A 15,884-nucleotide genomic window follows, 5' to 3' on the forward strand; every position below is an offset into this window, starting at 1 on the left:
AAAAAAAAAAAAAAAAAAAAAAAAGAAAAAAAGGAAAAAGAAGAGAAAAAAAAGCAAAAAACGTTGCACGTCATTGGTGACATGCGTGGTATCAATCGTGGACGTATCCTTGGATGGGCCGACACTGGGATACAGGAACCCGACACACGCGTAATCGCGTAATCGCATAATCGTGGCGCGTGCTGAAGTTCGGGTTGCGGGAGCTTTGCGTACGTCTACATGGGTGCACGTGCGACGTTCAACGCGCTGAATCAACAACGATCGCGAATCACGGATCTAGCCGTGAATACGAACGGCAAACCCCTTGCCAACCGTTTTACGAGATAATTGTTCCGACGATCTCCGGTAATGTCATACCGTCAGATAACAAGCTACGGATAACGTTTAAATGGAAGAACGCCGATTTAAATCGTCAAGTCAGCGTTTTGAGGGCTGGTGTTAATCGGAGCGGTGAAAGGAAAATTTCGCCCGTAACGAAATTCATCTCGAGGCAATGTACTGATCGTGCGATGTTATTCCATCTTCTACGTTGCTATTTTAGCGGCAGTGATCTTCCAATACTTCTCACGCTATGAAGTACGATGTCTCTTTCTTTCCAAAGCAGGCTAGTAAAACACGAGATGAAAAGTCACAGCTAGTGGCGGAGAGGGAACGGGAGAAGGAAATTTCAAGCTGGAAGGCTGTTAAAGTACGTCTATCCTTGGATACCGAAGAGCCCAGCAGCGAACATACGGCGGCGAAAAAAGAGAGAGAGAGAGAGAGAGAGAGAGAGAGAAGAGGGAGAATGGATCCCTTTCTAGATAGATAGGTGCGGTCACTGTCATAGGAGGGTTGACAAAGGCTGACCAGGGGTAGAAACATTCAAATGGTAATCGGCGAGCGTCTAACATATACCGACCCTCCGACCCCGCTGCTCGCGCTTAAGGGGCTGCTCGCACCCCCTTGGCACACACCCTGCACATTCGCACCAGAATCAAACCAAATATTGGCAATATCATCCCCGGCGTTCTCTCTCTCTCTCGTCGCGATCTGCCTCCTACACTTCGCTGGGAAACGATGTCCATTTGAATGCACGATTCCATTACCGACGACGATATATCGGCCCGAGGATATTACGGGATTAGGATTTCAAGGGAAAGCCTGAAAGAACAACCGGCGAAACTCAGTCACGCCGAAGATACCGCGCGTTCACCGCAGTTTAACCATCCTGCTGATTGTGAAGCATTGCGTTGCACATACGTTACACGCGTTTGTCATTTAAATCGAGGCATTAATTCTCGAATCAAGGACCCACCCCTCTCCCCCTTATGGGGCCGCGCAACTAAATTTCGAGGTCACGGAAATGTTTGCAAAAATTGGAAAGTACGAATGTTTGGCTTTGTCTTTTTAAGAAGTGCTCGAACTGTTCTCGAATAAATTTTCTTTATGATTTATTATCAGCAGTCAGTTTCGATTGTTACTCCTAATTTATATACTTCTGTACTTAGGCTCGCGAAAATTATTGGGTAATGGAAGTCACTAAGCGATCGATTGAAATATTCACAATATAACACATGAAAATTCAAGTTAAATCAAATTTTGACGATGTTTTAGAATTTTGGGAAATGCTTAATTTTCCCAGTAGAACGAAACGAAGTTGAAATGGAAATAAACTACTTGAACGAAATGTCCGTGGGTAGCAGCGACAAACGTTTGCGAAACGTTGCACGTAATATTTGAAGGGTGCAAAGAATGTGCGGATCTCACGCCATACGACCGTAGAAACGAAAGAAATATTGATACAGCTTTGTCCGAAAACGTCCAAACAGAAAAGTACAAGCGGCACGCCCCTGGTTTTCATCCTTTCATGAATTCCAGAAAAAGGTACATTCTATGTAGGGTCACTGAATGCCAGGTAACATCGGCCATGCTGCATCACTATGACTCGTGGGGAATTCCGAAGCGTTGCTTCCTTTTTCGAACAGATCGAACACCGTCAAATTTTCATAAATTTTATTACATCAGTCCAGTTCGCTTCACTTCTGGACTGATATAAAGATGTCTACTTCTCAATTGTAGGAAATAAAACGTTGCGTAAAGAGTATTTTGAAACTATTAGTTAAGCGTTCAGATTAATTTTCAATTTTTTTCCTTGAGACATATTTTAAATTAAATATTTTCAGACGTGAACGCACGTAGAATGCAAGAAAGAAAGCAAAGCAACGAAATTGATTCTGAAATTGATGGTACGTACGCAGTGATTAATGTGCACAGTCAACGTGATTATGGTTGCAATAATGTACGAATAATGTACACAAGAATATTAACAAGTCAATATTACAGATTGCATGATGCAGCATAATTTGCACGCGGTGATTAACTTCTACAAATAGAACAAATCGCCTTTGTCGCACGGTCAATTTGCACGTTGCAGCAACCGGCAAGTTCAACTTGTATTTCGAGTACAGTTTTTTCAATAAATGTCGCGAGAAGCCTCTATACGATGAACCTTGGCAGAGAATTAGATCCTGGAGAAAAATAATCGTACCTTCGAGCTTTCGTGACCCTTCGCGTAGAATAAATGTCTTACACCCGGCGTGTCCAATTCGACGAAACCAATGGGGAGGATAGGACAGCAGTGCGACAGGTGGCCCGTGAAATCAGTGCACGAGTGTGTCGTTCCATCGAGCCTGCCGTTCGATACGGTTCATTAGGAAATTAACTGTATAATAATTAGAATAGGGGGTGCTGATGGGACACGTTAAACGGAGGTCCTTTTTCATTGCACGATCATCGACACACGAGCAAAAACTAAACGCGTGGACAAGGAATTTCACACGAGTATCTGTAACGCGGATGTTCGTGCATTTGCGAAAAATCTGAATGCTCATGATGCGTGAAGATACGTGCGAAATATTTCAAGTAATGGAGCTTGCTGTGATATTCAGAGAATGGAACAAGTCTCTACTTCGTTTCTATGATTATACTGCAACATAGATTATAACTATAATATATGTACTGTTTATTAAGATAATTTTTCTGGAAACTATTGCACGTAAATCTTCTCACCTCTTTAATGTTAATTATAAACAATAGTTGATTATAAATCACAAACATGGATCTAATTATAATTAACAAGTATACATCATTAACCACTTGCGCTGGCAACTGATTGCGGACCGTAACGAGCGACCAAACCATATATACATAATAATTCGTCGCTTTCTTTTTGATTTCGCCGGTATGACATCACTGGATAGAAATTATTGAGAAGTAATAATAAATTTATGATTTGCTTTGCCCGAGTCATACTTAAAACATACTTAAAACTGAGAAAATATTGCAATTTTGGCAATGTTGCAAATATTACAATCGCGTAAAGGTGAATAACTCTCTTTTCTCCCTCCTGTTGCGATAATTTTTAATTTCTAAACGCGTTTGCTTTCCTTCTAAAAAAAATTAACCGCGACTCGAGAGAAACGACAGTTTGGTTCACTCGATCGTGAAAGCAAAAAAAAAAAAAAAAACGTGAAGAGGCAAACGAAACGGAACGATCCAGCAACAAAAATGATCTTTCCCCGATGCGATCCCTTCGCGCGAAATATTTCCCGAGCGCGGGCGAAACGCTATGCGGTGCATGACCGTGCACGCTATTTGCATACCGATGATCGAGCACTCGAGAGAGAGAGGCGGTTGCACATTTTCGCGCGCGTTGCGCCGAGAGGCACAAGCTCCGGTTGGCTGGCAGAGGCGGAGAGTCGTCGGTGTATTTTAGCATTTCACGTTTGTTTCCATTTAAATGGTAATCGAGTTCATAATGTAATTGTATTCACCGCGTAAGCCGGGTCTCACCACAGCGCTTCGTCCTGCCATTGTTCGCATTGTTCTCTCCTCGCAGCGCGAACAATTCGCGTGTGCGCGCGCGTCCGTCCACCCGCTCGTTCGTTCGTTCGTTCATTCGTTCGTTCGTTCGTTCGTTCATTCGTTCGTTCGTTCGTTCGTTCGCCACCTCGCTCCGGCCTTTCACAACCTCGCGTTTCGCCGAAATCTAAACCCCTCGCACGCTCTGCCGCAGTTTAGCGGAGAGGTGATATTTCCCCGCGATACAACCAGCCAGTTTATGCGATACTGATGGATATCGGTGTAGAACGCGTCCCGATACCTCCAATCGGACGCACAGCATGGAAAGTCGATGTGTCACGCGTTCGATACCACCAGGACACCATGCTTTCGCGTTTATTTTAACTGAAGCGTTCGCTCTCCTTTCTTCTTTTTTTTCCTCTCCTCTTTTTTCTTCTCTTTTCGCAAAAATGTTCGAATCATTCAGAGTTATACATACGTTATCTTTGTTTCACTTTCTTTGGATTTAATTTACGTGAAACGATCATTCGTTCAACGTTCACAAATTAGATGTGAACTTTAGATCTTGAATTCTGCTAACAAACCTCAAAACTAGATCCCAATCGTCGATACACCCCTGGCGTGCAGATTTTGCATTTCGGCCGGCGTGTTTCAACAAAATTCACCGCGAAATGTAAACCTGTGCATGTATGAGGTCCGCGTAAATCATAATGGATGGCCGTGGGTGAACGTCCACGTTCAGTAACGAAAAATTTTTACCCGAAAACGCATTGTTATACAGCTCACGGAAGAGTCGCAGAATCCGTAGAGGTGAAACGGAGAGAGAGAGAGAGAGAGAGAGAGAGAGAGAGAGAGAGAGAAAGAGGGGCAGAGCTATCACAAGCTTGAAACGAGCTATACGAAGGGGGTTGGCCGCGTTATTGTAACGCAGGGGATGCTGGCTGTGTGTACGTGTTAGCGGAGTTGGTTGCCTTTCTCTCATACATATTCATCAAACGCTAATTAATCATCGCCAGGCACACCCACTGCGAGCCACCCTCTTGGCAGCAGGCGAAGCCTGGTGAAAAAAAAAAAAAAAAAAAAAATACGATATCCGCAACGCAGACACCTCTATATATTACCGGGGCGCATCCAGATGTCGAAACCGGCGAGATTTTTAAATGGAATTGACAACATCGGGAACGATCGCGGTGAATAACAAAAATTTATCGTTGCCTGAAATTGCGCCTGTCTGGATTAACCGGGAAAATTACGAAGCGCCTAGATCACCGGAGACGGATATTTTTCCGACTCTGAGGCGCGAGTTCACGAGCTTTCAACGTTGTTTTCTTGCCGTGAGAAATTAGATAGACACGATTTAATAGTAGTGCGATGTATTAATGTAACGTTATATTGTGAATATAAAAATATGTTGCAAATAACGAAGTCGTAGTCTTTCTCAAATGTTTGACACTTTGTTTAAATATAAACTTATGAAACTTTTCGGCAAAGGAAACATTCAGTTATATTATATACGGTAAATCAAACTGCAGAGACACCGAGAGAATATCTGAATAACGAAAGCAACTCAACAAACCATAAAATAAACAAAAGACGGTGAAAAATATGAAAGAACAATTAACAGAGAATTGCTCTTGCCCTTTAAAGCACACAAAGATCTCACCTTCGTTTTGCAATTAAATGTTCACTCCATCGGGCACTAGTTTTTCCAAGAAATACATCTTTCGCGCCATTGACTTTATCCTGCCTCTTAAATACATCGTAAATAGGAAGTTGCTGCTGCTTGTGCAGAGGCAGTGGCGCGCGGACAATCAATCTAAATTGTAATTTCGTAATCCCATTAAGCAGCACGGCCACCTTCGTACGCACTTGCTACGGGTTCGGCTTTCACGCGGACGGGACGCGTATAATTAGGTATCGTTTATTTTACACCGAGGTACCGCAGCTAGGGTGACACTTCCACCGTATAATATATACGCCCGTGGGGTTCTAAGCGAGCATAGACGGTGGCCACGGCCTCGGTAGTCGCTCATAGAACGCTCCGCTGCTAATGTGATGCGATCATCGCCATCCACCTCTATCGCCCATTGATACCATACGACGCGAGGAATTCCCCTTCTTTTCAACCCACCGTAGCTATTTTCCAACGGTCGAATCCTCTGTTTCGTTTCTTAGATGGATGCGTTTTCCCGTCAAGGCTTAATAACTGAAATTTAACGAGTATAAGATCGTTTGATGTCTCAACAGTACTATTGCTAGTACATTCGTTTTACTCCTGAGACACTTTTAAATATGTATTTTCTTAAAAAATCCTTTTCATTCCATAGCACATCTGTTATTTTTTATGTGTCACTATATCATATTGCTGTATCGTGTCGCGATATCATAAAGTTACAGTCATTTTACCAAATATCTTAACTGTAACTGGGAGGGTATAATTTTTTAAAGAATGCTGGAACCCATGCTATTACAATTCGTTTCGTTCGCTGAATACTACAGCTCGTTCTGCGTAATTTTGCATCTTCTAAATTTCCGATAAATACGCGAACAATCGCGGTGTACTTAAACTTTTATCTTGATCGTAATCGAGAATTTCTCGACGTTAACGAAATCGCGTGAAAATCGCACGGATGTTTTGACTACCGGCCTCAAATCGCGACAATGGCAGATTGCCTGCTGACAAATGAGCGTCCCGCCACGGGATGCGATCCACGCACGAGACATATGGCCCTATAAAAAAAAAAGCGGCAGAGATACAAGAGATGGCCTGCAGTAACCATCCAGTCGATCCGATATTAATGGAGACCAAACACCGCACATTCTGTGTCGCCGCTGTCCCCGTTGTGTGTACACATTGGTGCGCCATTATGTCCCTGTTATAATGTGTATACACACCCCCTTTTGATACAATGGAATGATCTATGATCGTGCCAAACATGGATCGCCAAGTCAATTTTTTGCCCTTCTGCTATCTTTCTTTCCTATCAATGTACCAGCAACGCCTGAAACTTCCTTCGCTTCTATTTAGAACTTTTGAAGTCTCTCTCCCTCTCTCTCTCTCTCTCTCTCTTTTTCGTTTCTTCACGTTCATCTCTAATTAAATTAAAAGAGTAGAATTTTTAATTATGGCGAAATTGTTTGAAAAATACAATTGTAAAGTTACTCTGAAACTAGAAAGACTGTTCAAATAAAGAAGACACACAAAATTACAAACGAACAAACGAGAATATTAAAAACTGACGGCAGACATACATACGTCATTAACAGGTTCTAATTCGTCAATAAGAAAAAATATTGAACAGTTCCGATCTTACGCGGGTTACAAACTCGCTCACGAAAAATCTCCTCCACCAGGCTCGATTAAATATTAATCAAACACTCGAGGCGGAAAATGAATATTCTTCCTCGGCGCTTTTTAATGATTACGACACGGTTAAATTAGCCGAAATCGAGTCGACGCGACGGAACGATTTACGTTTCACGGTCGGAATCGAGTAATTCCGGCTTTCCTGAGCGTGCAAACAATAAAATTGGATTTAGCGACCCTCGTGGCACGTACGTGGCGTGCGACTCGAAGGGTGAGTTTTCGGAAGGTGGACAAGCACGCCGGTTCCGGGGGGTTGCAGCGAGATCAAAGACGCCCTCCGGCCAATTCCGTAGTTTCCACGTGACATATTAGCTAGAAATTGACGGCGACAGCCTCCAGCAACGACGTGCCTGCTCAACTTTGATCATTTCACCTGTGGGACTTATTTCCGCCCGTGAATATTATTATCGTGAATATTATTATTCGCCGCCCGTGATTACATTGCTACGTTCCACGATACAACGGGGAACAGTCGAACTTACCGAACTGTACTATTGTCATCACGTGACGATCGCGTTTCGGAAAACGAATAAATATGTAATGTCTAAAACTATAGAGCGATGATTTCTTAATAAAATCAGAATAGAAGAATTCATTTTTCATATTATTCCAGCTCGAATTAATTGACGAGAAAATTGATTGACTTAATATTCGTAGGCAAATTTTGAGAAAATTTATTGCTGATACGTTCTTGTCATTTTTGTTACTTTTGTTACACAAGTCTCAGCGTGTTTAACAATCACAATTATTAGGCATACTTATCAATTTCGAACATACAAAACAGGTTGTAAATCGTATTTTAATTCTAAATAGGTTTAATCATTTTGTTACAATAACTTGATTGATGAATACGTTCGAGTATACTATGTACAAAATTAATAATATGATTAATGCGTACCTCTTATGAAGGAAGAATATTTCACTTGTCAAATTGCAAGGTCCACAGTGAAGAACAATTGGTTAAATTGATAATAGCTGATAATCTTGTAGGAAATTAAGTCAATATGTAGTATTTGCCATGGATACTGAAGTGTTACTGAAATACTCATCATGCGTTGCCATTTTATAAACTTTCAGCGACATCTGTGAAAAAAGAAATATATTACAACAATGATTACATTAATATCTATAGTAGATAAATGGAATATTTCAAAATAAAATTATCTATTAATGTTACAGAATATAATATCGAAGGCAGAACGATAATTTACAATTGAAATAAATCTATCATACGATATATACTATTTCCAACGTTATCAACTATATAGAATAAGATTACAACACATCTGGTGGTTAAAAGTAAAACTAAATAACCATTCCTACCATGTGTCGACAATATTGGAAGTGATGGTACAAAAAGAAATGTATTGAAATTTATTTTCTACCACTGAAATTTCGAACTTATAACGCGTCTATGTTTAAAACAGTTCAAAATTTAGGATTTACTCATTTATTAATTTAAAAAATAGAGAGAAGTGCACATGTGTAAATTTACGTCTATTTAATATTATTTCTTTACAATCAAAATTTGCAACAATTAGATCTTTGTTTTGATCTTGAATTTTAAAGACTTCTTTAAGAAAATTTGAGAATTCATTTGATGGAAAATGCAAGCATAGATATATAAAATTTTCTAATCTATATGTATACAAATATCTAAAAATATCCTACATATTCTACTGTTATAGACTTCGTTAATAATCTTAAAATATTGATTGAATAAAAAAAATGTTTCCGCCCGGGATCGAACCGGGGACCTTCCGCGTGTTAGGCGGATGTGATAACCACTACACCACGGAAACCTTCCTAGAAAAGTGTATAAAATATTATTCAACGTGTAACATAAATCAACTTTTTTTTATACAAATAGAAAATGTATCTGAAAAAATTAATATATATAAAAAATAAAAAAAATTATTCAGAACATCAATTATATTTTATAATCTACGACAAATCGATGTCTCTTAAATATGATTGAATTATGACATTCTGATTTATAATTAGAGCATATGTTCAATCATTTTGAAAATTCAAAAATAAAATGTGTAATATAAAATTAAGTATTTTCGTACAAAATATCCAATTCTATGTTTGACATTGATTTCATCAACAATAATGTCACAACAAATTTAAACTTGCAAATTATACATAAAAATTATATTTATATATCGATAATCTACTCTAGACTCGATTTCTCGACCTTGAAATTAAAAGTTTTAACTTTTAATTTTAACTTGAAATTTTTAATTTTAAAGTGTGTAAAAAATATAAAATGTACTTATATGCTATAGCAAAAAACACTACTATGTTGATAATAAACGCGTATGTGATATTATTGTATCAATAAATAAATTTTATTTTTCAACACGAATGGCAAAGTGTGAAATGATAATGTGAACTTGAAGAAGTTAACATTGTGATAATTCATTTTTATCTCTATTTAAATGTTTGTTTTTTACTTTAACGAAAACTTAGAGGCTAAACTTGAAAATAGTCGTGTGAATTTAAAAATGTATATAGTACATTTTGCAGTTTTCAAGTGATTAAAGTTTAATAATTAATGTATCGATACGCATTAATAAAGTATCATTACAATCAATATATATGTAATATATGTGTAATAATGTAACTGTTATTTTATATGTATAATATTTATAACATTTAATTAGACATGTTAACCATTACTTTATTAATACAACAAAGTGAGTCAAATTTTACACAAAATTTATTATTTTTTATCAAAATTATATTTTAATCAAAATTATGATATGATTATGGAAGCAAGTACAAACATATTTCACTTCAAAATTGATAAATTATTAATGATAATTTACGATATCACAAGAGAATAATGATGAAACAAATTATTTTTACTTTTCATGTAATTGCAGAAAACAATAGGAAACGATAAAACCTTCTGATTTGTATATACTGCCATTTCACTATAAAGCAATGTCAAATACAGCAATCAATCAAAGTATTTTTTTTATCTAAAATTCACTTACGTATCCATTATCGATTTATCAATGCCATATATAATTATGATCTGATAATATCTTGTTGCATTGTAGAATATGGCTTTTTTACCATTTCACTCGATTATATATCAATTCCTATTGAAATTCCAACCAATTCCAATCAATTTGTAACTGGAGAAGTCATATATATAATTAGTAACGGTCTTCCTGTTTCTTATATACCAACAGATGACACCACAAACATTGTCCTTAACGTGAAGAAGTTACTTTTATCATTCGATTAAAAAGTAGGCATACATAATTTTGTTTCGATGAAATTTCAACGATGTCTCACATTTTAAGAATGCAACAGCATAAACCATTAAATTGTTTGCAATGAGTAAGAAAGGAGATTGACAGCTCTCACGTGACAGCATACCTTGTTTCTATTGGCTGCGCAGTGACATAGAAAGAGAGGGAATGAGAAAACGCATGAGTCAAAAAATGCGCGTAAGCATTGCAAACGGTCATTTGACAGTAGCGCCTAGTGGTCGATTGTTAAACGATTTGTCATTATTTTCTTCAACTACGTTGCAACGAAATTTGTTACAAGGGTAATTGCACGTCATCGTCAAATAGCATCGGGAAGAAGGAAGTAAGAAAGAAATAACTGTGGTTAAATCCTTAAGTATTCTGGTTAAATCCTTAATTAAGCTGGTAAATTAAGCAGCACAGATGAAGATTTTGATCACGCTTTGCGCGATCTTTGCTGGTAAGTAGCTCGATTATATTACGCATTTTCTTTGTTCAACCATAACTAATTTAAGCTCTATTCTTTTTCTCTACGTTATAGCTTTATTCGCTATCTTTTCGAATCATACTTTTTACGCTATAATTCGTCAAGTCCTATCGAAAATATTGTCACTGTATTTTGGAGTCATAACATTATGGAGATTATATTGTTTAAATAGTCCACGTTATATGTTTACTATTTTGAATATTTTCATTTGAGTATCGTGTTATGTGCTATAATCGCATGATACTCACAAAGATCCACTTATTCAGATGAATGAGATGAGTCAGTGCTTAACAATTACTATAGAATAACTTATGATTAACAAGAATCTGTACCATGTATTTTCAAATTGTTAAATATATATTCCTCATTCTATGATATTCTAAATTAAAATATTGGATGTATTGTTTTTAATTTACCCTTAAAGTAATATGATCGGAGAAATAAAAATTTGATTATATTATTCAATTAATTCTTACAGATGTTTTATGATTTTACTATGTACAATGATTATTATATTTGTTTCAGTATCCTCAGCAAGAGTAGTGATCACTGCTGAGGGTCCAGCAAATCTACACCGTTTAGGCGAACAAGAATGTACATGGGGACCTTCATATTGGTGTGAAAATATCAAGTAAGTATAGTAAAATATTATCAATAATGTTATGTTATCCATGATTTTTATCAAAAATCTTTTATTATACATTATTTGAAATTAATTTGCATTAATATTTCATTTCATAAACTTTTAATTTACATTAAATATAATATTTTAAATTGAAATGATAGTAAAATATTTTATTTTACACAAATGTAGAACTGCAGCAGGATGTAATGCAACTGCGCATTGTATCAAAACAATGTGGAAGGATATGAACGTACCAGAAGATAATGATAGTGTTTGTAATATTTGTAAAGATATGGTTCAGCAAGCTCGTGACCAATTAGAGAGTAATCAAACTCAAGAGGATTTAAAAGCTGTGTTTGAAGGAAGCTGTAGGCTTATTCATGTAATTCCAATTGTGAAAGAATGTATAACAATTGTAGATCAGTTTATCCCGGAGCTTGTTGAAACATTAGCATCTCAAATGAATCCATCTCTTGTTTGTTCTGTTGCTGGACTTTGTAATTCTGCTCACATGGACAAATTGTTAGTGGAATATGGACCTAAAGTATCAGAACCTAAAGTAATTAATAACTTAAATTATTTCTTTACAATAATATATATACTAAAATATATATATTATATAATAATATATACTAAAATATTCTTTTTTGTTTTATATACAAATATTTGTTTAAATATATTGTATTCCAGGCCACAGAAGTGAAGTCTCGATCTTTGGAAAAAGATGAATATGAACCTGATGAATGTTCAAAATGTTTCACAGTAGCAGCACATATGGAACATAAATTAAATAATACTCCTCGTGAGAAAGTATTTCAACAAATGCTTAATTTATGTGCAGAACTTGGTACTTACTCAGATGCTTGTTCAGCCATAGTCATAACTTACTTTGATACAATATATGCTCATTTGCAAGAAAATTTCAACGCTCAAAATATTTGTCACTTATCTGGTCAGTGTAGTGCTAAATTTCATAAACATGAAGATGCTGATAAAGTAAGTTTAGAAAATTTAAAAAGTAATATAATATTAAATATTTGAAATATTATGATTGAGATACTTATGAAAAATTGCATTTTAGATTTTAAAAGTAGAAATTAGACCACTATCGAGTGTGGGTATGGTTGATGTAAATGATGATCTTCCGTGCATGTTGTGTAAACAACTTGTTGGGCATTTAAAAGATCTTTTAGTAGCTAATACTACAGAAACAGAATTTAAAGAAGTTTTGAAAGGATTATGCAAACAGACTAAATCATTTTCTACTGAAGTATTATATTATTTATTAATTATATAAATAATTTATAAATATTTTAAATTATTAATCATATATATTTTTTTATTTAAGTGTCTTGCCATAGTCGATGAATATTATCCACAAATATATGAATATTTGACAAAAACGTTAAATTCTGATCTTGTCTGTCAAATAAGTGGAATGTGTCTTTCTTCAGGCAAAGCATTGCAGGTAAATGTTTTCTTGTTTAGTTGTACACATGCTTCTGACATAACTGCTATTTATAATTATTAATTAAAACATTTTATGTTAGAGTGACCCAATTTGGCCTTTAGTACCTAAAAATGTAGCTGAAGTAGGAATGCGTATTTTCCAAGGTGCAAATAAGAATATTGAACCTGATAATAATGAACAACCAAGTAAAACAGAAATTGAAGCAATGCAATTACCTATTGAAAGGCTAGTACCATTCCCTATGTCAGAGGGTTCATTAGATATTAAAGGAACAGAAAAGTGTGCATTATGCGAGTACATATTACATTTTATTCAAGAAACTATAACGAATCCTGATACAGAGGTAATAATTATAATAACATTTTGATATTTTATATATTTTACAATGCGATATTAGTATAAAATTAAAAAAATTATATAAACATAGGTAATGCTAGTGATTATTTTCAGGATAAAGTAAAAGAAGCATTAGGAAAAGTATGCAAGAAATTACCTGAATCTATAGCAGATCAATGTACACAATTTGTAGACCTTTATGGAGATGCTGTAGTGGCTATCTTGGCTCAAGAAATTGATCCATCTCAAGTCAGTATAAAAATTTATTTACATTTATGTGAATTATCTAATAAATGCAGTGAATTATAAAGTATCAGTTACAGGTGTGCCCAATGTTACATCTGTGTCCAAATGAAAAGTTGATGGAATTGTGGCAAAGTATTCCAACAAAATATATGCTTGAGGAAAAAAAAGACAAACCCACTTGCCCATTATGTTTACTTGCTATGTCTCAAATTTACGAAGCTATAAAAAACAATAGGACCGAGGTTACTAACAAATATTTATACATTTCATATATTTTAAATGTTCAAATATATTGTCATTAAATATTATATTATTCGTTATATTATTACAGAAAAACATAGAAAATCAACTGGACAAATTATGTGTTCATTTGCCACATAGTTTAGTAGAAGAATGTACAGATTTAGTTAAAGGTTATAGCAAAGAAATTATAGAATTATTGTTGGCAGATTTAACACCTCAAGAAGTATGTGTCTACATTAAATTATGTGATGCTTCAAAGAATTCTGGTCCAAGTGATGAATTTATTACTGATAAAGATGGTGAAATTTGTATGTAAAAAACATTTCTATTTATCACTTGCTTGCAAAAACTTTTTACAAATTAATAAAAATATTTTGTTTAATTTCCTACAAATATATTCTTATATATATATATTTCTTATTCTAGTAACTAATGAAATACCAAATGATCCAGTAAGTTCAGAAATATCAGAAAATGTAGGCGGTAGTCCATATTGTGTTATTTGTGAATTCGCTATGCATTATGTTGACAAAGTACTTGCTAATGAAAAGGAAAAACATAAAGTTGAAAAGGCAGTACACGATGTATGTAATCATCTTCCAAAGTCCGTTTCTCGAGATTGTAACGATTTCGTTAATAAATATGCTGCTACTGTAATTGATGTCATTACGAAAGATGTTAGTCCTAAGCAAGTTTGCACTATGCTTGCATTTTGTTCCGTATTTATACAGGAAGTGAAAGGTATACGAATATTAATTAATTATTTTTTATTTGAAATATTAATTAATTAAAATATTTTTCAGCTTCTGTAGAAGAATGTGCTATGTGCAAATCTATTATATCAGTAGTAGATGAAATTGTGGACCATCAAGACGTTGATAACAGCATTAGGAAAATAGTGCCTGAAGTATGTAAATATTTACCATCAGACACACACCACAAGGTAATTTGATCATATTTTTTGTTAAAATTTTTAAAATTTTTTAGAAAATAAAAACTTTTAATTATTTTTAGTGTATCACGCTTGTCAGTTCCTATGGAGAAAGCATAATAAATCTTGTCAAACAACGTGAACCTTCTTACAACATATGTGGTAAAATGGCTCTTTGCGCATCTAATGATTATTCATCAGTGTCGTTGGAAACTTCGCGAATTAAACGATCGTATGAAAAAAATCGCATAAAACATTGTACATGGGGACCTGTCTATTGGTGTTCCTCTAATGAAACTGCTCGCGAATGTAAAGTAAGTAAATATAATTAAATTTATTACACGTAAGCGATTTTATATCCACAGTCTTATTTAAATCTCTAATGTGTGTGTTAATGAAATGAAGTGAAATAAATGAAATCCATGAAAATATGTATATATTTATATATAGCATATATATGAGGTAATAAATAATATTCTTTTTCTTTTTCAAGGCTGTTGAGCACTGCAAAGAAAATGTATGGAAAGCCGATTTCGCTCCTCCTAAACAAATTACTTTGAGTGAGAAGGAACCTAATGTTTAAGTTCGTTATGAAAAAATAAATTGAACTATTCTTTTGATTTTTGCATAAGAATTTTTTTTTATGATATTGCATCGATGATATTTAATATTACTTAGTGTTTTATTGCACAATTTTCCTAAAATGTAACATTATGATACTATTAAAACCTTGACACTATTAAAACCTTCCAAAACAATATCCAAGTAAAATTTGTGTGTAGCATAGGGAATTTAGCAGTAAATCTAGAAATAAGCTTTTTACATTATCGCAAATGTATTGCAGGTATACAGTGTTAAGTTCATATTTTATAACAGTTGTTGTAAACTATAATATATAAAATATAATTATGATTTCATATGTATGTATACATACACTTAATAATTATCAATATACATGTTATTATTATTATTATTATTACTATAAATCTGTTGCATTAATGTCTACTGTGATAATAAAAAAAAGATAAACCACAAATTGTTTGTTTTTTGATAATCATCACTATTATAT

General features: G+C 34.9%; 2 protein-coding genes and 1 non-coding gene across 5 annotated transcripts in view; 1 reads left to right on the forward strand and 2 right to left on the reverse strand.

Moving 5' to 3' along the window:
* Positions 1-10,622, reverse strand: part of LOC122529479 (protein C1orf194) — a 20,830-nt gene extending 10,208 nt beyond the window's left edge. Inside the window, exons 1-3 of one of the 2 annotated variants that reach the window (XM_043655644.1) lie at positions 10,213-10,622; positions 8,106-8,290; positions 6,736-6,933 (exon numbers count right to left, since the gene is read on the reverse strand). In XM_043655644.1, coding sequence (XP_043511579.1) covers positions 6,736-6,778 — 43 coding nt within the window. In that variant the 5' untranslated portion in view covers positions 6,779-6,933; positions 8,106-8,290; positions 10,213-10,622. The remainder of the gene's footprint in view (positions 1-6,735; positions 6,934-8,105; positions 8,291-10,212) is intronic. The other variant, XM_043655645.1, reaches the window with a different exon arrangement.
* Positions 8,937-9,009, reverse strand: Trnav-aac. The gene has a single exon. It is a non-coding gene; the product is annotated as a tRNA-Val (tRNA).
* Positions 10,623-10,679: 57 nt separating the features above from the next.
* Positions 10,680-15,449, forward strand: LOC122529478 (prosaposin). Of its 2 annotated transcripts, XM_043655643.1 has the most exons (15): positions 10,680-10,805; positions 10,837-10,936; positions 11,489-11,594; positions 11,778-12,147; positions 12,279-12,584; positions 12,670-12,858; positions 12,937-13,056; positions 13,139-13,402; positions 13,510-13,644; positions 13,719-13,883; positions 13,973-14,192; positions 14,311-14,625; positions 14,688-14,827; positions 14,899-15,129; positions 15,309-15,449. In XM_043655643.1, exons 2-15 carry the CDS (start codon positions 10,900-10,902, stop codon positions 15,396-15,398), a joined length of 2,688 nt encoding a protein of 895 aa, XP_043511578.1. In that variant the 5' UTR covers positions 10,680-10,805; positions 10,837-10,899; the 3' UTR covers positions 15,399-15,449. The 2 variants fall into 2 exon arrangements, with proteins under 2 accessions (XP_043511578.1, XP_043511576.1); XM_043655641.1 differs by having other exon boundaries at positions 10,690-10,936.
* The last annotated feature ends 435 nt before the right edge of the window (positions 15,450-15,884 follow it).

Source organism: Frieseomelitta varia, unplaced genomic scaffold (assembly GCF_011392965.1).
Source record: "Frieseomelitta varia isolate USP_RPSP 00005682 unplaced genomic scaffold, Fvar_1.2 scaffold_289, whole genome shotgun sequence".
Lineage (NCBI taxonomy): Eukaryota > Metazoa > Arthropoda > Insecta > Hymenoptera > Apidae > Frieseomelitta > Frieseomelitta varia.